A 27094-nucleotide genomic window follows, 5' to 3' on the forward strand; every position below is an offset into this window, starting at 1 on the left:
CGGTTGAGAAACACTGCTTTACTATAGGGTGTTTTCCACTGAAATACCAGTACATTGCTGGATAAAAAAGTTAAATTAACTTAAAATTGCTGGCATGCCACATTGCCCTACTTAAGGTTTTAAGCACCGTCATGTGCCTGTTCCCATGTTAATAATAATAATAATAATAATGTAGATGAATGTAACTCCAACAAGGAGGAATCCATAAGCATGTGAGTCTAGGCATTTGGAGATGATAAAATATCCGTTTGCGAAGACCAGAAACAATAGATATCCATCTGTGAAATGAAAAATAGCAATACTTCAGTAAAAAGGGTGTGACCCGTAGTATCTGGAAACTGTCTTGAACTTGACGCTGACAGTAAACTCTTTCTCAACATCACTGTTATTTCACATCAAGAGTAATACATAGGTTGGAGCCAAAACGTGCAAAGAACAGACGCTGTCCAAATAACTGTGTTTGTGTGAGAATGTGTGTGTTTGTGTGTGGGTGTGTGTGTGTTGTGTGTGAACGGGAAGTGGGCGGGCAGTGCAGCACAGTGAGCAGACTGATAGCATCTGATGGGAAATGTTTTCTTTCCCCCCCCCCCGTCCCTCTTCCCCAACAACCAGCCTGATCCAGTCCTGTACCTCTCTATCTATCTCTTACTATCTGTAGGTAGAAAAGTGTGTGTGGTGCGCATGTGTGTGTGTGTGTGCGTGTGTGTGTGCGTGTGTGTGTGTGTGTGTGTGTGTGTGTGTGTGCATGCGTGCGTGTCTAGGCCTCCTAGAGTTCCAGTCAACAACAGATATATTGTGATAGTGACTCACCCTGCCTTTGACATCGTTATGTTCTTATCATCGGCTATTCTACTCCCTTCTCTGCTGATGATGTAAGCAGAGAGTGACCATCCACAGTTTAACCCATTCTGACCTGAGATCAGATTCATACGAGGTTTCCACTGGACACAAGCTGGTCTGACGAACCCATTCTGACCTGAGATCAGATTCTAGAAATGTCAGTCGCTCTTCGATTTTTCAAAAATAGCAGACCTACAAGCTCGTATCGCGCCACTCGGTGGCGCGATATGAGCTTGTAGATCTGCTATTTTTCAATAGCTAAAGCATAACATGATGCCAACACCAAAATGGGTGACCATCCACAGTTCAATGTACAGTATCTCTAAATCAGCAATTCTCTCAACCAGGCCCACTGGTTGGTTATTTGGGCTCCCATGTATTTGCTGTATGTTGCTGGACCCCCACGAAAACGAGATGATACATCTCATATATATATAAATAATTGGCGAAACAATACAATTTTAAAAATTAAATATAGATATTATTAAAATATTATGTAAATAAAATACATATTTTTATTTTCTTTCTTTAAAAACCTTGAAAATGAGTTTTCATTCCAATGCAGATAAATAAGAATTTAAAGTGTACTGCCTTTGTTCCATTGATCCAGACCCCACAGTAGATTGATTGATCATTAAAATCATTAAAATAATGTTAACCCATTTAGGCCAATTAAAAATGTATTTTTTAAATGTATTCTTTTCTGAAAAACCTCATGTTTCTATATCAGTGGTTCTCAATATTTCATGTCAAGGACCCAACATTTTTTATGTAATAGGCCATCTGAAAATAGTTCCAGGAACCACCAGATGCAAACATTTGAGTTAAAAACGTTCGCTCTGAAAGAATATATTCAAACATTTTGGCCACATTTTCACGGTTTTTCAAAAATAGCAGAGCTACAAGCTCGTAGTGCGGCACTCGGTGCCGCGCTATGAGCTTGTAGATCTGATATTTTTCAATAGCTAAAGTATAACATAATGCTTGAAATACCAAAAGGGGTTCCCGCCCAAAATTGGTTAAGTGGTCAGATGGGTGGGGTTTAAAGTGGACCCTCATCCAGAAAAGGTCGCATGATCACAGGAGACACCAAGCTACGACCCAAACGGGTTCATTTGGTTCCATTAGTACACTCTCAGAGTTACATCGACATTGATTTTACAATATAAATTGGGGGTCCCAGAGATAGAAATGGCATTAAATGGGGGTCCGTAGACTAATGCATGTCAAACTGGGGGGTCCTTGAAATAAAACGGGTTGAGAATCACTGCTAGAGCCGTAACAAATCTTCTCTTATGGGGGTCCCTGGCATATCTCTTCAAATGGGGTCCGTGTCAATTTGGGGGTCCTTGACATGAAAAAAATTGGGAACCACTGGTCTAAAGCAAAAATAAGAAAACGTGAATACTAATTGCCTTTTCTCTCTCTCTTAGTGTACATTGGAATTCCATGCTGTAAGTGTCATGGTTAACAGGTCAGTCAAAGGCATATGTACTAAAACCTACAGTATTTGCATTCTGTCACATGACTGTGATGACATATTGTATGTTTCTATTGACTTCTATGTTAATTATGTTGGTATTTAAGTGTTGTGACGTGGGTGACAGTGTCATGGAACCATGCACTCACTTGAATATTTTAATCTTCCGACAAAATCTACCCTTTTGGGAACAAGCAGCATGTTTGGCATGAATCATAAAGTTACCATGGAAAGCATGATTAAAATAGCTGTCTTTTTTATGGACAGATGGTTCACAGTCACTGGACCTCATGATGCCAGACAGAAATTACTGTAATTCTCCATCATCTACACTCTAGTCTACAGTACCCCCCACTATAGCTTTCTGTTTCCAAGATCTGGTTGTGAACAAAACTTTACTTGAAACAATTCAATTAACCCATTTTGAACCGAGATCAGATTAAAAAAATGTCTGTTTGAAAATGACAGTTTTCTGAAAAAGCTATGTTTCTATGTCAGTCGTTCTTCGATTTTTCATTAGCTAAAGCATAACAGCACCACCAAAAGGGGTTCCCGCCCAAAATGGGTTAAAATAGTTTTTAGTTAAAATGTAACTTATTAACCTGGTTCACACATCTAATTCAACACATTTTAGCAAGTGAAAAAATAAATCAAACCTTTTAACTTCCATGAGTTCAATCGCAGAATTTGCAGACTACGTGGTCTTTTTTTTACTACAGACTGCAATCTATAACACACAGAACACAGGTGTGTGGCTAATGGATAGGTGTTTACAACCCACAAGCAATTGAAACATCTGCCTATAGTATAGTTTCTGATGGTAATGTCTAGTGATGCACGGAATATTCGGCCAAAGAAAATATTCGAAACTCGCAGAAAATGGCAAAAAATGCATTTTCGGGTTTTTTTAAGGTACGGCAATGACAGCAATGGTAGGCAAAAATATATATAATATTAAATCATATTCGGATATTCGGTTTTCTGCCAACTGTTTCCTATATTCGGTTTCGGCCAAGAATTTCCCTTTCGGTGCATCCCTATGTCCCAGCATGCACCCTGTCCCCAGGTCCACCTGTCTAGCGTTGTTACACAGACCTGTTGGCAGCTCCTCCACACCTCCCTGCATAGCTTCTCCACACGCTTCGGCTTCATGACAGAGACCAGGCCAGGAATAATCCACTCTTCTACAGCTCCCTCTCTCTTTCCTTCAGTCTTTTGTCGGCTTCAGTCACACAGTCGTCTCTCTCGCGCGTCTTATAGTTCCTCTTTTCCCCCCGAGCCGTCCGTCTCTTCTGTTCTGTTCTTCCCTCCGTCTTTCTCACAGGCTTCGCCGTCAAGGCTCGCTTAAAGCAGCGGCCTTACAAAACGCACTCCTCGATATACAAATAACTTAAATCTACTGCACACCAGAAGCCATTACTCTGTCTGTGAACTTCAAATTGATCCTCGGCTGGAGGATAGATTACTCTCTGGCAGCCCTCGGCTCCCTTTCTACGAAGATGTGTTATCTAATGTGACTTCTCGTCCTTTCCAATACTATTTCTGTCTTGGTAAATTCCACCTCTGAGCGACATGTTGAAAAAAAAGAAAACACTGGTTTTCTTGGTAAATCCCAACCCTTAGAGCAGCACACAAACCCACCACAGGCCGGCTCTGCTGCTTTTTGAAGTATGTATGAATCAATCAATCAATCAATCAACCAATCTAAATCTCCTCTTAAGATCTGGTTTGTGAAGTGGATCCACTCTTCTCTCATCACACACTGTGTTCCTGACTGTGTCCCTCGATCTTGTGATGGTTCCAGCGTCTCTGTGAAAGAAATGTCCACCCTCTTGAGTTCTCCTCCTAATTCCTCCTCAGATGTGTGGTGATCTCTCTCTCATCTTATTCTCTTCTTCCAGCCCCCCTTTCCATTAAGTAGATCTTAAACTCTTCTTCCAGCCCCCCCCCTCCTCTAAGTAGATCTAAAACTCTTCTTCCAGCCCTCCTTCCACTCTGTATAGCAGTCTACTCCACATGTAATCATCTGTGTCATGTCTTCTCTGAGCGCTGCGGTCTCTCAGCTGACAGCACTGTACTATAATGTATACCGTGCTCCCTGAGAGTCCCACCACGGTGGGAACTCCCTTTTCCAGCCCTCTGGGTTCTTCCTCATTCCAGCCTCCTTACTGCGGGTCTGTGTGATAATAATCACCCTGCAGATGCTGCTTTGACCCTCGGCGAGGAAGAAACCCTGTTTACCACAGCAGTGTGTATCTAGAGACGCGGATGAAGGCTGCACGCATGCACCGACACGCACGCACGCACACACACACACACACACACACTAGTAGCAAACAAATGCACAACAGAATTAATTGTGTATAAACAGTAGGGTGGTCCAAGAGGGTGGTCACTGGTTAGCGGTCTGAAACAATGCGTCTAACCCGAGTCAAAAACACGGTTGGCGAAGACTGTGCTTACATAGCAACAGACATTGGAACATATTTATGTATAACAGTGCGCATTGGCATGTAAACACACAAAAATATATTTTTTTTATGCAATGCTCAGAATAGCTTTGTGTCCGTTTATGTTTCCGATGCAAGAACAATATCATTCATGAGGATGTTGTACTTCTGGGTCTGTCACGCACGTTAACGGACATCAGAGCATGTGGCGATTTTATACACATCACGTGGAATTGGATGAGAGAGGGAGAGACAGCGTCAGAGCAAAAGAGATTGAAAAAGAGAGAGTAACTCGGTAGAAGCTTTTGCAAAGAACCTAATATCTGATAATGGGGGGGGGGGGGATAGTCCCACTTCTGTGTTGCTTGCCTTTCACACAAATTGTTTAGAAACGTACTCGCTTTCCTTCCACAAACACCATTGTCAGGTCCCCGAAAGTCTGCAATTGTGTGCTTGGAGAATTGTTCATGGACAATTGTGAATGTTGCTTTGAGAAGTTACAAAGACCACGGAGTCATGATGTAGTAAATGACGTGATTTGAACTGCTACCCTACTCACTTTAAAGTTAACCGTTAACAAACAGCAATAATAAACACACACAAACACCCTGCTCTCACATTTTCTCATGGAAGAGAAAATGTGGAGACACCAAAAACTCTTCAAATTGTCTAAAAAAGAAATAGGCTGCTTTTGTGGTTATGTTTAACAGATTGTTTGTCCTGTGACAGAAATCATTGCTGCCATTTGATAACTAACCTTTTTACCTGCTGATTGCAAAGCAAACAGCAGTTCTATGAATAGGTCTGAAACTTGCAACACCGCAAATTGCTAGAGAACGACACCTAGTCGACAAAATGGGTGGGTTACCATGTATTAATTTACTTGTATTAATCCTATAAACAATAATATAGGTCTAGTTTTCACTCAGAACACAATTGTTCCACCTCAGAGAACTTTGGTTCCTACCTATGTTCCACCTTAGAGAACTTTGGTTCCTACCTAAACTACTGCGCTGAAACTGGCACAGAGGCAGTTATAGCGGACCCCCGCAGAGAATAACAATCAGCAGGTAATTAATTGATTTAATCAATTCTTGTTGTTTCCTCATATCAACTAGTGTTGTTTCCTTTTGATCATTGACATCCTACGTCAATAGTCTTCATCATAACAATTCAGCTGTATCGATTATTTGATAACGAGGGACCTTACAGTACATTTACTCAAGTATTGCACTAAAGTACAATTTTGAGGTATTTTTGACTTTAGTGGAGTATTTCCGATTTTCAACTTCTACTCCTCCATAACATCTGAGGAAAATATTGTATTTTTACTTTATAGTTTACTTTTTACTAAATACATTAACCACTTATGGTCTATATTATATTTCCGCTATTTTAATATAAGATTTTCTATAGAATTTCAACTTGTGAAATGGGACACAATGACTACTTTTACTTTTGGTACCTTAAGTATATTTTGATACAGTTTTATTTATTTTTACTCTAGTACATTTTCAAAACAGGACATTTACTTGTAACAGTATATCTACCTTGCACTATTGATACTGTTACTGAAGGAAAAAATGTGGATAATTTTTCCACCAATGATTACAGCCGAACAATTATTTTTCCGTTATGCTTAACCCATTTAGGCCCGACCTAAATAAATATTTTCACGATTTGCGAGTGGTGCAACCACTCCAAGGAACCACTCCAAGATGCACTGGCTCATAGCGCGGCACGGAATAAGCTATGAGCTCGTATGTCTGCTGTTTTTAAATAGCCAAAGTATAAAATAATGGTTGAAGTAGTTGAAATCTGAAATGACACAAATGCTTTCCCAGTACAGATGCCTTCTGATAATAATGATCATTGTCATTGCAAAAGAGAATATTCTTACTGGTCCTACAGCCATATAGGCTAGGCTATTTTCCCTAGTGCAGAACCAAACAATCTGTCCATAACCCTTCCCCATTCACCGGGTGCCCTGTCACATGCTTTGGAAAATTGTAGGCACTGCCAGATTATCCTACTTAGCTGTGATTTAACAGTTTTATTGGTCTTTAATTGAACAGTGTTCCGCAGAGTCGGGCACTGAAGAACGGAATGAAAATATCTCACACAGTTTGTCTTCTCAATTGCCCTCAGAAGTTGGCAGGAGTAGCAGGAGAATGCACTTACAAGCCAGCACTGTGCCGGTGGCTGTCATGTCAACCCCTCCGCCACCCCTTTTTTCTTCCAAATTTACATTGATCTAAAAAAAATAAAAGAATACCGGCTGTGAGAGTGTGAGTACAAAGAGACGGAAATAACTGGTGGCATCCTGGGAGTGTGAAACCCTGATTTTCCTTCAGAGGTTTCTGTTTTCCTCCGTTACTTTTTTTCTCTTCTGTCGAATACTGCCGATTGATTTTGTAATCTTTTTCCTGTATACAATCGGCGTAGGCAAAAATAAGCTTCTAGCTTCAGCCTACACCCTTTTGGTCTGTTGTTTTCTTCTGAATTTTAATTTATTTTAATTTATTGTGATGTATTGTGCTGAAAAGGACCAAATAAACTATCATCATCATCATCATCATCATCAAAAGAGTGTGTATGAAGCCATTTAAAATGAGGATTCTTGAAAACAAGTGTCTTGTCAACTATAAGGAGTTCATGTGTGAATGAGGGAGGCATGAAGGCGTGAGAGAGTGTTTGAGTGTACAGTGAATCCCCATGTGTGCAAGTAAGTGACCATGGAGGACAGGTTGAATGGGTGCATGTGCGACTACACAATACATTTGAACAAGTGCATGTGTCCATAATCCCAAACAACTACTCTTTGCGGGTACAAAGACAAGCTGGCTACCTGTCAAAACAGCAAGTAGGGGTTGTAGACGTAGTATGTGTTGTATATGGTTACCTGTCCTCCTAGCTGCTTCATGAGGGGTTGTAGTATGTGTTGTATATGGTTAGAGGGGTTGTATATGGTTACCTGTCCTCCTAGCTGCTTCATGAGGGGTTGTAGTTCACTGAAGAGGTCGTAGCCTTGATGGAAGAAGGTCAAGTGGGCGTACATGAAGGACAGCATCTGTGGTCGACAGAACGACACGTTGTGTTATTCCAAAACAAATATGGCCGCCGCCTTGACCACAGCTGCTCTTTTGGACGGACAATCGGACACGGAAGGGATGATAGAAAATTAGAAACACTGTATGTTTACCGATTTGAGGATTTCCGATCTTCTCTTGGATTGTAGCACGTTGATCTGGATGGGAGAGAGAGAGAGAGACATATTCAAGATTATTATTGTTTGATTGAAACCTTTAACTCAGGGGAATCCATTGAGACCAAGGTCTCTTTTTCAATGGCACCCTGTGTACAAAAAGGAACATTTACAACAATGATTTTACATACTGTACATGACATAGACAACAAGCTACATAGAGAAATAATACAAAAACTAAACAAAAAATATATATATATAATTATTATAAAAAGCAGGTGCATAAGTCTTCGTCCAGTATGAGGTCAGCTAAATATCGTTTACACTTTGTTGTTACATCTTATACATGAGTACACAAGAGTAAAATCCATTGGCTTTGGTTCCTCAACATTGTAGCATCAATAATAAACAATAATAGTGAAATAATAAAGAGTAGCAACACAAAATGAACATATCATGTACACTGATCAATTCATAGCACACTTTGAGGTGCTGGAACCCCTTTTGGTGTTAGCATTATGCTATGCTTTAGCTATTGAAAAATAGCGCTACGAGCTTGTACTGTAGGTCTGCTACTTTTGAAAAATCGAAGAACCACTGACATAGAAACATAGCTTTTTCAGAAAACTGTCTGTTTTTAGAATCTGATCTCATGTAAAAATGTGCTACAGTATGTCCATGGGTCCTTCTTCTGAATGGTATCCGTTTGCACACTACGTGGTATAAACAGGGAGAGAGAAGTGAAAAGTCTGCCTCTTGGTCATAGACTGGTAGGCACAAGTGATGCGAGACAAGAGAAGGTAAGCAGACAGGCGTGAAATGAACTGTAGTAAAGTCTGTCATAGCAAAACACTAGCCTTGTTTAGTCAGCAGGGGGAGCTACGGGTCCCCGTTTAGAGCCAGAGTCAGGCTGTTGGCAGGTTCTCTTTGTGCAAAAATGAATGCCAATATCTTTTTGTAAAAAACACTGTGATATTTCCACTGTAATGATAATGTTTGTCATGTGTACTTTAAGTGCATGATCGCGTGACTTTGTTTAATGCAAATTCAATGGTTTGTGTGGTGCACATGAGCATGCACGTGTGCCGTTTATTTAGAGCCAGAGGCTGGGCGTGACGGCGTGTGTGCACGTGTCTGTGACAGAAGTTTCTTCATTCTCTGCAGAGCTAATTAACATCACACACTTTGTGTCGTCTGCACTGGGAGGTTCCGTTTAGTCTCAGAAGAAACACAAGTTTATGGTTTAACATGAACACACACGCACACTGTGAGTGAGTGAGTGACTGAGTGAGTGACTGAGTGACTGAGTGACTGACTGAGTGACTGACTGAGTGACTGACTGACTGACTGACTGACTGACTGACTGACTGTGTGTGTGTGTGCGTGTAGATTTTGACAGCAATTTTTGATTTAGTTTAGTCATAGACTTTTGAATACAATTCTACTGGATCTCTTCTTTACTAGTCCCTCCATATCCTTTTAGTCTAGTTTGTATTTGTTGACGAAATTGTCAGTATATTTAGTCTTCGTTTTAGTCATCATACAGTAGCTTAGTTTTAGGTCGTTTTTTTATTTAGTTTAGTCGATGAAATCAACACTGCCGTGTGACACCCTGTACCGGGTGTGTGAAATGTGATTTAAAATCTCATTACATTTTAAATCTCATTCAATGTTTTGACTAATGCTTTTTTACACTTTCCATTTCTTTCCCCTCTTTCATGATTTGACGCCATTTGAGCTTTCATTATTTTTCCCAGTTTCTTCATGGCTTGACCCGACTTATGTGTCCACAAGGACGAAATAGAGCTCTGAATGAATAAATGAAAGAATGAATAGAAGGATGGATGAATAGGATGGATGGATGAATAGATGAATAGACGGATGGAAGAGTTTGGCTGCTCTTGCCGGAGCCAAACGGAAGCCATCCGTTTTGCCCAGCGGCCACAATGACTCGTGTACCCTAAAATTCAAAAGCCACCGTCACCGGTGTTTTGCCAACCAACTAGATTTTTGTGCAGCAGAAGAAGGATTGCCAAATTACGTTTGATCACGTGCCAAAGTGTCTGGCAGGCCAGGCGGCGCAGAAAAACCTACCTAGAAAGCCACAAGTGACCAGCATTTGGCTCCTGCCCGGTGGTACAGTAGTTCACCACTATGCTACAGTACTGTATGTACAGTAGGAGGAGGACACAGAACAATGGTTCAACTGATTTTGCACGGATTTAACCCATTTTTACCTAAAAATGTCTGTTTGAAAAAGAGTTTTCTGAAAAAGCTATATTCGTCGTTCTTCAATTTTTCAAAAATAGCAGACCTACAAGCTTAAACTTTTTTTTAGAATCGGCCTCAGGTCTCGGTGGGAACACCAAAACATCATATTCTACTATTGTTTCTTTATTACACCGATGCAGTATATTTTTCCAATCGTACTTGTATCTCTCTCCATTTCTTACCTATCCCGTGTTTCATGCTCAAAGCTGTGCTGCTGAATGTGCCAGTCCCCATGGGGGATCAACATAAATGTCTATCTACAGTAGTTACCGGTATCTAATCTTAGCAGCAATATTCCTCTACATCTTGTACTGTCCCCCTGACCCTGTGAAAACATCTGGTGACCTGGATGTAACCCCCGAGCCTCTAGTTGAGAAACACTGAGGCCATAGAGGTCATGATGAAAGCCTTTCAACCTCGCATGCCATCAGTCATTATCATTATCATCACATTAAGACCTGAGGCCGATTCTACAAAAATGTCTTCAGAACAGTTTTCTGAGAAACCATATCACTGGCTCTCAAACGTTTTCATGCCAAGGACACCCATTAACCCATTGATGCCTGAGGCCGAATCTGGGAACGGCTTCTAGGGCCTGACCTAAGGTTTCTGAAAACCTTCAAATTCTGATGATTTGTTTTTTAAATAGTTATGTTGCTACATGTATAGCAATAGCTGATGAGACACAGAGAGCGCGCCGGCATCAAGGGTAGAACAACGTATACGTTGCACCAGGCATGAAATGGATTTGGCCGCGGACCCCCCATTTCGCTCCAGGGACCCTCAGAAAAAAAGATTCAAGTAAAAAAATAATTGATATAAACAATATATATATTCAACGATTTGCACAAATTATCATGATTTTAAAAAAATAGCATATCTACAAGCTCATATATCTGCCTTTTTTATCGTGACACACTCGTATACAGTATATAGCTAAAATCTAAAATGGCACGGATGCTTTCCGGATTTTAATGGGGTTATTATATATTTATTTAATAATATAAAACATTATAACAGATCTATAAGTTCACAATGTGTTACAAATTACAATGTGTTATTCCTGATTTCTGTTGAAACGGTGCTTAAGTGGTTACGGATGTTTTGTTTTCCTAAGCTACACCACTCACTCTTTGGTATATTTGGGAGATTTTCATTTTCCAGCCTGCAGTTCAGTCTGTGTTCTAATTATTTCTGGTCTGTATATTTCCATTCGGGGCACAACGTGGCACGCACGCACACATACACCCACACACCCACACACACACACACACACATGCGCACACACACACACACACACACACACACACACACACACACACACACAACACAACACACAACACACAACACACACGCCATGTGTGATTCCGTGAGCTTGCAGCCTCTGCCATGCTGTATATCATCGACTCTCGCTCTACCAACTTTCCTGTCAAAATCAACTGTGTAATTAAGCATACACGCCATATAAACAAGGCTGAAAACTGAACATTTTGTTCAATTTCGGAGTCCAGTCAATTATTTATTTATTCGTCTGCTCCTGACTGTATGACCTGGAAGCATATGAAAATTGTGGGAGTGTTGCGTCTGGCCTGCATGTGAGACTACTTGTAGATCAACTATTTGAGCTACTTTGCACAACATGGTATGTATGACAGAATATAAAATAGGGGTGGGCATAATTACCAAGGACCAAGTGGTGGTTAGTTTAGCTACTATAAATGCCCAAATGGCTATTAGACTAGACTAGAGTAGTCTAGTCATCAGCCACAAACAGAATTCCCAAGGACTTCACTTAGTGGCTGGTACCAATTTCTCACCACAAGTATTGCCCAAAAAAAATAAGTGGTAAAAATGTGTGCCAAATATTTCATAAAAGTTGCAAATACTAAAAAACGTCAGGGGGATTTTTTTAAAATGTGCCGACGACACCAGTCTGATGTGGAACTTTAAAGCCTCTTAGACTTTAAATCCCTTGTAGAGTTATAGATTCCAGGGCTTAAAGCCAAAAGGAATCCCAAGACTGAAAATGATTTTTTGCCAATCTACACTGATGCCATTACATGACCCCTATGAAATCCTCAGGACTGAAATCAGTCCCCAGGACTGAGAACTTTAAGCCCTGAGATTCCCTACATGAACAGACCAACCAGAAACAGACAGAAATTAAATTTCCCAAAACCATGGCTCATTTTGAGGAAGAAGGATTTCTGACGAAGCAGTGTGCTATTACAACATAAGACCCTGCTCCTGCTGTACAGTTGAGTTTTGTACTGGTGGCATACAAAAAATAGCTAAAATAGCCAATCTACAATACAATCTCACGTGTTGCATCGTTGTGACCTTGTAGATCGGCTATTTTCATTATTCTTTATTTATTAATAGTAATCGAGGCTTGAAATTTTTTTAATATTGATTTGAAGTCTTATCTCCCAGCCTTGGTTAGATTAGATATAAAGAACATTCATGTGCTATTTGCTTACAGATGAAAAACAAAATACACCAGTGAAGTGAGTGGTGCAACTCCCCGCGTCCGAAACGGTAGATAAATAACAGTTACCATGTGTGTGGGGGGGGAAGGGGGGTTCCAGACCCCCAGGAACGCACCCAGGGTGCCGGCCCTGTTCCGGACAGCCACCCCACGTCCGAAACGGTTGAGAAATGACAGAGTTACCGTGTGCCGGTCCCTCTACTGTACTGTGCTGTACTGTCACTGTACTGTACTGGCACACCCGAAATCACACAGTTAATATGTATATGTATATGTGTGTTAGGTTTGCGCACAGGTGGTGAAAAACAACCATGCTGTTTTCGTGCTCATACCCAGCCAGGCAGGCACCCACCCAGCCAACCAGCCACCCAGCCACACACATAGCTCCTTAAGGGAGTGGTTGCACCACTCAAAAACTTTGTTTTAGTAATGCTTGATACAAACAATGCACCATGGTGGATGGAAGTGAGCTCCTGTAACTGTAAGCCTTCTATATATATCATGTGGCTGGACAGATATTGCGACTCTAAAATATCAGATACCACGGCGGCAGAATCTAGCACACTCCTTATCACAAAGCACAGTCCTTATCATCATCTCTACAACAACAGCCATAGAAAAGACAAGGGCTCTGTTTGCTATGTTTAATAATGCTGCTACCTCACCTTGGGCTTGAAGCGCATGCATATAACTACCAGAGTACACACAATTATGCATACAGGCTTGACAGGATTTGATCCTGTGCCAGCAGGCAGCACTAGCATACATCATGGCTCCAGAGATGGGTATCATTCTGAAACACGACACTATCAGTGCAGCCACGAGCAGGGAAACTACAGCCCTGCTACAGCTAACCAGTTCCTTCATCACAAAGCATGCAGCTTTCAGTGCGTGTGCAGCAGGGCTATACTGTAGTCAGTGATGATGAATGGTCTTCCCTGGGAAAAGGTCAGGGGAGCCATCAGAGAGAAGATGACATATTGTACTCCACTGTGGCTTCCACAAGAATGGACTTCACTTTAATTGGACCCGGCTAGAGGTATTTGGATCATTAAAACGTGGACCTAGAGATATCTTTTGGCATGTGGATCATTAACACAGGACAGAGAGACCATTTTGAAAATCACCTTAAAGACCTCGTCTGTCCTCTCAAACTACAATGATTTAGTCCCTAAAAATACTTTTTGTTTTTGGCAGATTTGTTTGGTTTCCAGGCTAACCCCTTGCTTTAAATGGTGCGTTCACACGGGCAGACGCAAAGACGAATGGCAGTATCTTTTGGAGCAGCTACATGAATCATTGCATCCCGTGTGTGAACGCAATATAAATGGTGGTTTGGAGTCGTCACAATTATTATTACATAATCACCTAATCACAATTATTTGAGATAATTGCAATTATTTTGCACATTCATTATTAATTACTGCATATATTAACGCATTTTGACCTGAGATCAGAATCTAAAAATGTCTTCTAAATCCTGACAGTTTTCTGAAAAAAGCTATGTTTGTATGTCAGTCGTTCTTAAATTTTTCAAAATCACACCTGTGTGAACTGAGTGGTGCAACTCCCCTCTCTCTCTCAATCCCCCCCCCCCCTCCTCCTCCTCTCTCTCTCTCCCTCTCTCATTAGCAGGCAACAGTGCAGCACTATCTCTCTCTCTGTTTCTGGCAAAACAGCGCCCCTACTGGTACTCATAGTCATACAACTGGTGCTCATGGCCACATAGGTAGTCACATAGGTAGGTGAACACGGACATTGCTGTTCCTTGGAGTGGTTGCACCACTCAAAAATAGCAGACCTACAAGCTCGTAGTGCGCCACTCGGTGGCGCGCTATGAGCTTGTAGATCTGTTCTTTTTCAATAGCTAAAGCATAACATAATGCTAACACCAAAAGGGGTTCCCGCCCAAAATATCAATCTTCAGAATAATTTTCAGAAAATAGATGGTGTAAATAGGTTTCAATAGAATATCTACAAGCTCAATGAAATCGCAATTATTTGTATGACAATAAATGGTAATGTAAAATGTGATGATGGTAACAGCCCTAGTTGGAGCTGCTAGCATCTTGCTGGGTGGTGGACAGACATATGAGGCTAACACAGCTGTTGTTCATTTCCCACAATGCCACATCAGCATTCTTTAGGCCGGCTCCACCTTTCCTCGTCCCCAGACAGATCCATTGGGGCCTATATATTCTGCAGTGTGTGAACGTATATACATTAAACAGCTGTGTTTCCCAAACTCTGGGTCGGGACCCAGGGTTTTACCCCTAATCCCATGATTATGATGGAACCGTTTCAATACAGAAAATCTGAAATACTAAGGGGAATAACCCATTAAAAGCGGGAAAGCATGTGTCATATTAGATTTCTTTGGCCAGTCAAAAATAGCAGAAATACAAGCTCATGGCGCGTACTACGCTATGAGCTTTGTAGATCAGCTATTTTTGAAAAATCATGAAAAATTGTGAAAGTGATCTTTTTTTTACTCAAATCTTTGCTTCTGGTTGTCCAAGGAGGAACCATGCATTTTGAGATGGCGGTCTGCAGCCAAATACGTAACATTTGACGGGTTCCTTGACATGAAAAAGAAACTGTTTTAGATTTAGAAGACATTTTGTCTCAGGCCTTAACCCATTCTGTACGGGAACCCCTTTTGGTGTTTTAACTATTATAACTATCATATCGCGCCACCGAGTGGCGCGCTACGAGCTTGTAGGTCTGCTATTTTTGAAAAATCGTGAACATATATTCTTTCAGAATACTTTTTTTTAAATTTATTTCGACATCAGGCCTAAATGGGTTAATGCCTTAAAAAAAAAAAAAACTAGAAACACAATCAAATAAAATGCTCCCAATAAGGGCCTTTCTCGGCCCCACCTCTCTCCCTGTGTTTTAGGATCCAAGATGGCCGCAGCACCAGGAGGGGGTGGCCTTACTGGGCTGCGTTCACACATTCAAGACACCCTCCACCTCGTGGAGGAGGCCACCAACAGGACACCAAGACACCCTCCACCTCGTGGAGGAGGCCACCAACAGGACACCAAGACACCCTCCACCTCGTGGAGGAGGCCACCAACAGGACACCAAGACACCCTCCACCTCGTGGAGGAGGCCACCAACAGGACACCAAGACACCCTCCACCTCGTGGAGGAGGCCACCAACAGGACACCAAGACACCCTCCACCTCGTGGAGGAGGCCACCAACAGGACACCAATAGGACGTACCTGTAGGACGTAGTCCAGGACGATGTGGCGGAAGCACTTGCGCGTGGCGGTGAGGATGTTGGTGGCCTCCTCCACCTCGTGCTGCTTGTTGCGAGGAGCCTGGGCGTTCTTGGTGAGCGCCGCCTCCTTCTCCTCGCTCACCTTGTCGAACTGCTTCTTGGCCTCTTTGAACTTGCGCAGGTCTCTGGCAAAAGAGAGGAGGATGGGGACGTTACGGGGAAATGTATTTGATTGCACTTTCCCGACAAGTGCGAGTACTGTAGCATCAGCGAGGATTAAATGAAGCAACAGGGCTTCTTTCCATTGTGGTCCACCAGTGATGAGTCTGTCATTGACAGGCAAGGATACTTCAGATGGATTACTTAAAAAACACTCAAACCCTGGCATCCCAATTCAGGGACGAACATTCAGCCAAAAAACAAATAGCACATCTACAAGAGAGATAGACCCTGACGAAGACCTTTTGGTCGAAACGCGTAGTTCTGTCCTGTTATTTATTTGCCTTGCTCATCAAATAAACTATTACATTTTTCACCAAAGACGGAGTGCCTTGGATTTTTTTCTTTTCAAGGCTGCAATTTACACTTTGACAAGCAGTACAACTTGGAGGAAGGACACCTTTTGTCTATAGCACATCTACAAGCTCAGTCATAACATGTTGCAATGTGTCCCAGTGTGAGCTTGCAGATTGGCTATTTCCAGCGAAGAGAAGTGTGTGAAGTGGTTTAATAGATAATAGTGAGAAAAGGAGGGGGCCTAGTACTGTATATAGACAGACAGACCCCTGGGGGACGCGTTATTATGAATCCCACCCCACCTCTAGGCAAACCCCGCTGTGATTGGCCAGTAGTCGCTGTGATTGGCAGTTCTCGTTTTTGCAACTAACCTCGTATGCCTAACCCTAGCCTGGGTTTATGATCCGGTCCGGAGCGGATGGTAACTTCCGTCATGTTGTAGTCAATGATTTGTAGTCATCTGGCAGGAAGTGGAATCAGAAGTACGCAAAATACCTACCAATATCATAATTTTAGGGCCTACCCAATAAAATCATTGATGCAGCGTAGTTTAGGTGATTTTTAAATTATAAATGTGATTGTATATTCCAAAGACTACTCAACAACAGTAAATTCCAAAGACTATTTAGCGTCTATACCTTGTCCGAAATTCTATTTTATTGGGTAGGCCCTAAAATGACGATCGTGGAGACTTATTTTTTTGGTTACTTCTGATTCCGCCCTGTGGTTTCCTGACAGATGACTACAAATCATTGACTACAACATGACGTATTTTACCATCCGCTCCAGAGCGGTTCACACAGCCCAGGCTTTCCTCCGAGGTGGAAGGGCCTGGTGACGCGAGGTTAGCCCAACCCTAACCCAGGTGGAAGGGCCTGGTGACGCGAGGTTAGCCCAACCCTAACCCAGGTGGAAGGGCCTGGTGACGCGAGGTTAGCCCAACCCTAACCCAGGTGGAAGGGCCTGGTGACGCGACGTTAGCCCAACCCTAACCCAGGTGGAAGGGCCTGGTGACGCGAGGTTAGCCCAACCCTAACCCAGGTGGAAGGGCCTGGTGACGCGAGGTTAGCCCAACCCTAACCCAGGTGGAAGGGCCTGGTGACGCGAGGTTAGCCCAACCCTAACCCAGGTGGAAGGGCCTGGTGACGCGAGGTTAGCCCAACCCTAACCCAGGTGGAAGGGCCTGGTGACGCGAGGTTAGCCCAACCCTAACCCAGGTGGAAGGGCCTGGTGACGCGAGGTTAGCCCAACCCTAACCCAGGTGGAAGGGCCTGGTGACGCGAGGTTAGCCCAACCCTAACCCAGGTGGAAGGGCCTGGTGACGCGAGGTTAGCCCAACCCTAACCCAGGTGGAAGGGCCTGGTGACGCGAGGTTAGCCCAACCCTAACCCAGGTGGAAGGGCCTGGTGACGCGAGGTTAGCCCAACCCTAACCCAGGTGGAAGGGCCTGGTGACGCGAGGTTAGCCCAACCCTAACCCAGGTGGAAGGGCCTGGTGACGCGAGGTTAGCCCAACCCTAACCCAGGTGGAAGGGCCTGGTGACGCGAGGTTAGCCCAACCCTAACCTCAGTAAAACCATAGACATATAAAAGGTAGAAGTCCCGGAAAAGATGTGCTGTGATTGGCCAGTAATCACTTGAGTGGCAGCGTGTCCACTCTTCCGGCGTACCAGTGTAAATCCTTCCGCCCTCCCGTCAACACGCATGGCTCCAACGAACTGCAGCAGCCAATGAGGCATCTATGAGTAAAACTATGCCTTCCCCCGGGAGCCAATCAGACGGGTCTGGGGGACTCCAGTCAACTACTGTACAGTATGTCTATATAGGGTTTAACCAGTTGATACTAGTCTCTGAAACGGTACATACTAATCCAACATGTCTAGGATCAAATCCTGTGTGTGGCTCCAAGCTTTCATAAACGTCGTCTAATTTAAGACAAATATACAAGCTGGATGAGGTGAATGCCACCTCTCCAAATGAAACATTTTTTACTGTATGTGCTGTACTGTATGTTCAGGGTCACGGTTATCACCAGATGGTGTCGCACACACAAACAGCACAGGACCATGCAGGCTTACAGTCGAGTGAGACACGTGTTGTGTTTTCAGAAATCCCCTATCTAATCTAAGGTCAAAGAAGACATTTCCATTATTTGTTTTCAACAATCCTGCGGGCTGTAAAGTTGCATGTAAACGGACGCGAGGTTATCTCTGGCTATGCACGACGGGGGAATGAAGGGCGATTCGGTCAAATTATTGGAAAAAACTAAACAAATACACAATGAAATGTGGTATACGCAGTTAGTCTACTGCCCAGGGACACATTCACCATGTTCGAGTTTATTTTTAATATTGCAGCGCTAGGGCAACAGCTGGAGGCAGAAGCAGATGTCCCAATGATCTAATTTCTTAATGCCATTAGTGTAGATCTGGTTTGAGGGCTGTGTGTCAGCAGTCTGTGTTGTTGAACCTGGATCTGATGATCAGCGCCCAGTCATGGTGGGAATGTGGTCGAGTCTCTGGCCTCCAGAAACACACGATCCTACATTTCTTTATCTCTGGATCAAATTTCTCCAGAGCTTTCCCCCTCCTGTGTCTCCCTGAAATGTCCGTCTCCCTCTCACGATTCATATCATCTATCTATCTATGGCAATAAAGAACTATCACAAAAGGAGAGTACACCGCTCACATGACCATTGGAGAATAAATAAAAACCTAACTTTAGCCTAACTTTTATCTTTTTGCATTTGCACTAACAAAAGGCTGATAGCATTTGCCTTTACATTTGTGTATATTTTTAAACATGCAGTATACAGTAGAAGGTTGCAGGCCCTCTTTCTCTAGCCTCATAATGACAATGGTGTGCGTTTGTTACAAATATTATAATAATATGTTACCAAACTTGCCGTGTATAGTACTGCATAACTATGCAGTATGTACTGAAGAAATGGTGGTTGATATACCCATATTTCTGTACCTTTGTGTACCCCTGGTGGCCTAGGATCAAATACCCCAAGAATGTATCTGTGTACCTTTGTGTACCCCTGGTGGCCTAGGATCAAATACCCCAAAAATGTATCTCTGTACCTTTGGGTACCCCTGGTGGCCTAGGATCAAATACCCCAAGAATGTATCTGTGTACCTTTGTGTACCCCTGGTGGCCTAGGATCAAATACCACAAGAATGTAAATTTGAATGTGCTGGGAAAATATATATGAACATGCAATGACAATGTGAGTTGATGCTGTTTCACAAGTTTCACATCTCTCCAATCGCAGAGAGTTAATTCCAACGATGTCAAAACTACAATAAAGATGGTGGCATAGCTATAGTGTCCAAGGCGGTGCGCCAAGTGCTTCAAATGACTTTACTGCCCAATGTCAACCACCAATTGTGTCTTACCAGGGCCAAGATGGAAGATTAAAGAGACCACTTCCACTATCCAAATACTGCAGATGCACTAGTTATATTGAATGAACATACTCTACGCTACAGATTTGTTAAAATAACATAACATAAAAGTCCCATATTGAACCTTTAAACCGGCATCCCTGTTGAATCAATGAGGCCACCCACTAAATAAAACCAAACCTCTGAGGCTTGCACTTACTCGTCCGTATTTAATTTGTTCGCCCACGCAAAACAGCGTCTTATTATTCCACTGCTCCGACTGTGAGGCTCTGGGAGTATAGGCCGTTTGTGAGGGAACTGGCTTCCAGGCAGCGTTGGCAATATTAACTGAGTGTGCACTTTCGGCAGACATCTAATCCTTGTTTTAGTCACATTTTAGTCACCTCGAATGTTTTAGTCTTAGTCTAGTTTTAGTCGACTAGATATTAGTTACTACGATTTTACACTTGCTGAAAATAGCCAATCTACAAGATCACATGCTATTTTCAGCATGCAACCAAGTGTAAAATGACTTATTTGTTAACAAAATTGTCAATATATTTAGTCTTAGTTTTAGTCATCATAGCTTAGTTTTCATTTAGCTTCCATTTAGTTTTCGTCAGTGAAAAAAATTTTGTAGTCAACGAACATTTGACAAAATCAACACTGATCTGCATGAAGGAGACGATAGTCTTGACAGTACTGATTGCGTTTTCACACACTTCCTCTGCATCATTCTTTCCGGGCAACTTTCTAGTCCGTCTTTCTTCTGTGGAATATTCCTCAGCCACGACACACAATACGCTGACGTGGCTTTTTGTTCTTAGTTCTGCATCGCTTGATTTTTCAGACACATACTTGGGAGTGGAAAACATTAAGACTGAGGGGCTTTGTGTTTCATGGTGAGTCGCTGTGAATAAGAGCTTCAGCCAAAACCACCATCTCCACCCCTGACCTCTGGGATCACACCCCGTCTCCCATATCGTTCTCTTTTACTTGTCTCCTTCCCTTCTACCTCTGTCCACATCCCCTCTCGTTTGTTTAATTTCCTCTCTGACATACATACAGCACATGGTCAATCTATAATGAATAATTAATTGCATTTTTATAGCGCTTTATAGCGCTCAAAGCGCTTTACAATGGTTCATTCATTAAAAGTTTGGGAGGTGAAGCGGTGAACAGTCGACGCCAGCGTCCTCACTTCACACATTCACACACCAATGGTGGCAAGCTAACACCGACCGACTCATTGGAGGCAATGTAGGGTTCAGTGTCTTGCCCAAGGACACTTCGACATGTGGACAGGAGGAGCCGGGATTCGAACCGCCGACCCAGGGATCATTGGACGACCTGCTCTACCTCCTGAGCCACAGCCGCCCGTAATATCTAGGGCCATAATAATAAGGTCCACCCTCCACTTCCAAATGATTATCTTGAATAAATGGGGGTAGTGGTGAATTGATCTCTCCTATCACAATTATGGATGATATAGGATATTACGATCATTCTAATACTGCAGACACCAAGCCACTTGGATGAGAGCAGCATGTGGATGGATATTGGCTACAATATAAATCGTCTAGATAAAGGTAAACATTCTGGAAAGCTGAAAACACCCACAAATACGAGCAGCATGCCAATGGCAATGGAGACTTCATCAGTACTTACTCTTTGACAAATGTTTGAAGCTGCACCTTGATTGATCTCTGGGCCTGATCAAACAATATCTGTGGAGATAGAAGGAACAGTTATTTCTATATCCAACAATAAGAGCTTCAGTTCCACACATTTTACCACACAAACATTTCACTTCCCTCACAGTTAGGGAGAACAGCTGGTGGTGAAAGATAAACATTTGCATCATACCGAGTTCATATAGAGTTCCACTAGGGAACTGGCTTTAGTTTCACATGATTTCACCAAATGTTGCGTTGTCTGTTTTAAGTCTGTTTCACATGCTATCCAAGTCTAAAAAGTGCTATCTAAGGGGGTAGGGTAAACTACCCTACCCCCTTAGATAGCACTTTTTAGACTTGGATAGCATTTGAAACAGACTTATAGCATGTCATGTAGACAGCACAATAATAGTTTATATGCACTAGTCCTTACCCGTTCTGAATATATGAACAGCAAATTATGTTCAGTGTGGGGAATTGTTTCAGATGCCTGCCTGGGGGCGGTGTGAAAAAGGGTAGGTGCGTTGGAGCAGTGTTTCTCAACCTTTTTTGTCCCAGCGCACACTTTTCATAGCCTAAAAATCTCGGGGCACACCTAGATATACGGTGTGTGTATATACTGTATATATACACCGGTGTGTATATATATATATATATATATATATATATATATATATTATATATAATATATATATATATAAATATATATATATAGAATATTAGTGGTCCATGACATGAAAATGTTTGAGAACCACTGCTCTAAAACAACATTGGACAATGATGTTTGACACTGACAGTCAGCAATATTGTTTCTTATTCTAGATTTATTTATTATTATTATTATTTTCGGATTTTCTGACTTGATCTGGCCTGTTAACATTTTCATAGACCTGGTTGCTTGTTTCCCTCTCAGTCAATGTGGCAACCCTGGTCAGAGCCGTGTTGACTGTTGTGGTTCCGTATGATAATTAGCTTAGCACAAAACAGCTAGGAGGATGCAGCAGGCTGCTGCCGTCATGTTTAACAGTATTTTGCGCAATTTATGGATATGGACTTATGGCTCCATCGCTGCCTCTTTCTTTAGTATAAGTAGAAATTTAACGTGTTGCTGACTGTTTATCGTCCCTCTCGCACACACACACACACACACACACACACACACACACACACACACACACACACACACACACACACACACACACACACACACACACACACACACACACACACACACACACACACACACACACACACACACACACACACACACACACACACAATATCCCGGTCACTGTGAAGGCCGTAGTACTGTAAATATGACATGAATATGAATGCAAAGTAGTGGTTGATGTGTGGACAGGCAAGCTGTTGCTGTAGTGCATGGTGAGATGTGTGCAAATGGTGTAGTTTGGTAGGAGAAGACGGCCAAAGGATGCAACACACACACACACAGTCAGCGGCGCCAAATTGTATAGGGCACTATTTGTTGTGTTGCGGCGGTAGCTAGAGGAAGCATGCCAGTGGGGTAACGGTGAGAACGGTGGCCTGTGATGCAGGTGTCGCCAAGGGGCGGAGGTGTGTGAGGGTGCGAGGTTAATTCACTAATAAATTCATTATTAATCATTAATGTGTCAAATCGAAAAAAGACCTCCATATTATTATGGTCAATGCCTGTGTGAAAAGTGGGAGCGATTGGTGCAGGCAATGAGGAGATACGCCGGTGTTTCTGACATTCATTCATTCATTGTTAGAATTATAGTATGATGATGATAGTGTCATTATGTAGATATGTTCTAGTTACGTTCTTAGCTTACGCATGTTTCATGATAAATGCATTTAATATATGTGATGTACTCCCATGCTTTTTTGTTCTTGCCTAATGTAAGTCGCTCTGGATTAAGAGAGTCTGCTAAATGCCTAAATTGTAATTGTAAATTGACCGCAATGACAGGATCAAGTACTGTAGTAATACAATATTTCTCTATCAGTGTTATTGTCATCTTGAACATCTTGGGATATGCATTTTTCCCCACTTTTCATCTCTTTACTTTGGAGGAAGTCCGGGTTACCGAAAACATTTCACAAACATCTGGGGTATAAAAGCTTAAATTTCCATTTGTTCAGCATTCAGCACATTCCACATGTGTGCTTGTGTCTCAACTTCACTGTGTTCAATTTTGCAGAAGTAAAACGCAACTGAATATACGTGGAAAAAGGGCTGACTTTGAAAATTCCACCTCGTATACTAAACAAACATACATGCACACAGCTGCAACACGTGCTTATGCTCGTTAGTCGTTAGTGAGTCATACCCTCATTAATCTGTGCACCTTAATCCATTTTGAACTGAGGTCGATAAAAAAAAAAAGGCTTCAAAATTTTTCTGAAAAACCTATGTTTCTATGTCAGTGGTCCTCAACCTTTTTCATGTCAACAACCCCCAGAATTCTCTCTATTGGGCCCCACGGACCCCCATCTGAAAATATGTAGTTCCAGGGACCCCCCATAAGCAAATATTTTAGTTAAAAATGAAAATATATTCAATATATATATTAAAAGATTTGCGCCACATTTTCACGACTTTAAAAAAATAGCAGACCTACAAGCTCGTAGCGCGCCACTCGGTGGCTAAAGTATAGCATAATGCATGACATAATGCTATAAACACCAATAGGGGTTCCCGCCCAAAATGGGCTAAAAGCAAACCAAAACCAAAACACCCCATCAGCAAACGAAATCCCCTATAAACAGCGGCGTCCCTAAACAGCGTTTTCAGTCTGATTTCAGAGCAGATGATAGTCACTAGACAGACAGGACAATAAGGGCTGTGTCCGTGACTGGCCCTGTCCCTGGGAACAAACAGCAGTGTGCGTCTTGAGTGGATCATGTGCTCTGAGATCGCTGACTGGTAAAAAAAAAAGAAATATTAAACAGCAGTCAGCTGATGAGACCACATTAGTCTCTGCGGCTGAGTCACAGTTTCAGCTCCGGCCTGTGTGTGTGTGTGTGTGTGTGTGTGTGTGTGTGTGTGTGTGTGTGTGTGTGTGTGTGTGTGTGTGTGTGTGTGTGTGTGTGTGTGTCGTGGGGGTGAGACTAGTTTAGTTCCCTAAATCCCAAAGGAGCCACCACAAGGTTGATCCGAGTCTATGACTCAACACTGGAGGCTAAGGTTTCCTGCCTAAGTCCACCTGTCATTAGCCATATACTGCAGACCAAATACACACACAGACACACAGAAAGAACGGCTCAGATTAACTCAATACTTGTGTTTTGTAGTTTAGTAACCAATTAAAAACAATTATTAGTAGTATTCATGGCCAGCACAGACAGTGTCTGAATGTTGTGGCTCAGTGCTTTAGTCAAAGGGCATTAACATGTCTTTCAAAATGTTCTTAGAAAGTGCATGCATGCCACACAGGCTGGGTCTCCATACACTGATTGGTCTAGAAAGTGCATGCATGCCACACAGGCTGGGTCTCCATACACTGATTGGTCTAGAAAGTGCATGCATGCCACACAGGCTGAGTCTCCATACACTGATTGGTCTAGAAAGTGCATGCATGCCACACAGGCTGGGTCTCCATACACCGATTGGTCTAGAAGTGGGTTCCCTTGGTTTTGCAGGCATGGGAGTTCTGCATCTGAACCAGAGGGAGGCGGAGTCTTAAGGACATCACCGCGAGTGTGATGGCCTCAACTCATTATCACCGTTTAGGTGATAATTAAGGTCATCACCTAAAAGGCCTAGGAGTATGAATGGGCCTTTAATAATAATACATTATATTTATAAGGCACCTTTCAGGGCACTCAAGGTTAACTCAAGTTAAAAACACAAAACACAGTTAAAAGCAAAAGCAGACAATAAAGTATAGCTTGTATAGCTTGCAGCAGAAAACACAGATCAATCATAGGCCTGCCTAAACAGGTGGGTTTGAAATGAGGTGATTGAGTCCATGTTTCTTATATCAGGGGGGAGGGTGCAGGGCAGAGCGGCTGAAAGCTCTTGACCCCATGGTGGACAGACAGGCTGGGAGGACTTTCAGTTTGATGGAGGAGGCAGACCGAAGAGACCGGGTGGGAATGTCGACGTGAACAAGATCAGACAGATAAGGGGGGGGGGGGGGGGGGTGAGGTTATGGACACCACTATGGTGTTCTAGACTTCTGGAGTGTGTGGGGTTTCATTGTTTCTACTGGACACAATGAGCCGTGTAGCTGTTTTCAAAACACAGTGACCATTAAAAGCTAGTAACTGCCTGACCTCAGTCTGTTGGACCAGTAAACCCCAAAGGAACAGGGTGGATCCCCCATGTGACTCAACACGCCATACGTTTTCTTATTAGCCTCCAAGACTGGGAAAGTATAGTGCGGTTTGATATTGTTATCCAGTAAATTCTCTTCTGTTGAGCCATAAAGCACCGAAGTCTGACGTCACTTTCAGTAGAGGGCGTCAGTCCCCAGGTTCATGTATTTGTTTAGTTGCATTGAAATCCCCATTGAGGCGATTTGAGATCGCCTCATATAACAACTGTGTTTGAAAAATAAACATGTCACCCCGGCCGCTTCACTCATATGGATATGAAGAATCAACTGACTGAGAGAAAACGCTAATGTTACTGCTGCTGAATTAGTTAGATTTTCGCTAGAAGCAGACTGTATCATATATGAGTGACTGACTGTTGCAAACGATACAGAGACACCTCCCCGACAATAACGCCGAGACAGCTTGTTTATTTTTGGACCACAACGCTTATAATAGACGATATTAAGATCACCCCATGTTATTCTCCATAGAGAAACTACTTCCGCGAACCAGGGGAATCGTCGGGATGAGCGAGTTACGTCAGGACTTCGGTGCTCTATAGTGTAACTGTGAGCCCCAGGCCTGTGGCTCTCCTCTGTTGAGCCATAGTGTAACTGTGAGCCCCAGGCCTGTGGTTCTCCTCTGTTGAGCCATAGTGTAACTGTAAGCCCCAGGCCTGTGGCTCTCCTCTGTTGAGCCATAGTGTAACTGTAAGCCCCAGGCCTGTGGCTCTCCTCTGTTGAGCCATAGTGTAACTGTGAGCCCCAGGCCTGTGGTTCTCCTCTGTTGAGCCATAGTGTAACTGTAAGCCCCAGGCCTGTGGTTCTCCTCTGTTGAGCCATAGTGTAACTGTGAGCCCCAGGCCTGTGGCTCTCCTCTGTTGAGCCATAGTGTAACTGTGAGCCCCAGGCCTGTGGTTCTCCTCTGTTGAGCCATAGTGTAACTGTGAGCCCCAGGCCTGTGGCTCTCCTCTGTTGAGCCATAGTGTAACTGTGAGCCCCAGGCCTGTGGCTCTCCTCTGTTGAGCCATAGTGTAACTGTGAGCCCCAGGCCTGTGGCTCTCCTCTGTTGAGCCATAGTGTAACTGTGAGCCCCAGGCCTGTGGTTCTCCTCTGTTGAGCCATAGTGTAACTGTGAGCCCCAGGCCTGTGGTTCTCCTCTGTTGAGCCATAGTGTAACTGTGAGCCCCAGGCCTGTGGTTCTCCTCTGTTGAGCCATAGTGTAACTGTGAGCCCAAGGCCTGTGGT

At 42.9% G+C, this 27094-nt stretch overlaps 1 protein-coding gene across 1 annotated transcript in view; it reads right to left on the reverse strand.

Annotated features, from left to right (window-relative positions):
* LOC310860518 (arf-GAP with coiled-coil, ANK repeat and PH domain-containing protein 2-like) overlaps positions 1-27094 on the reverse strand; it is a 103907-nt gene that overhangs the window by 37283 nt on the left and 39530 nt on the right. The window contains exons 5-8 of the mRNA XM_083767470.1: positions 21538-21596; positions 15967-16150; positions 7973-8017; positions 7673-7840 (exon numbers count right to left, since the gene is read on the reverse strand). Coding sequence (XP_083623596.1) covers positions 7673-7840; positions 7973-8017; positions 15967-16150; positions 21538-21596 — 456 coding nt within the window. The remainder of the gene's footprint in view (positions 1-7672; positions 7841-7972; positions 8018-15966; positions 16151-21537; positions 21597-27094) is intronic.

The sequence above is a fragment of the Protomyctophum parallelum genome (genome assembly GCF_964188405.1).
Source record: "Protomyctophum parallelum genome assembly, chromosome: 6".
NCBI classification, from domain to species: domain Eukaryota; kingdom Metazoa; phylum Chordata; class Actinopteri; order Myctophiformes; family Myctophidae; genus Protomyctophum; species Protomyctophum parallelum.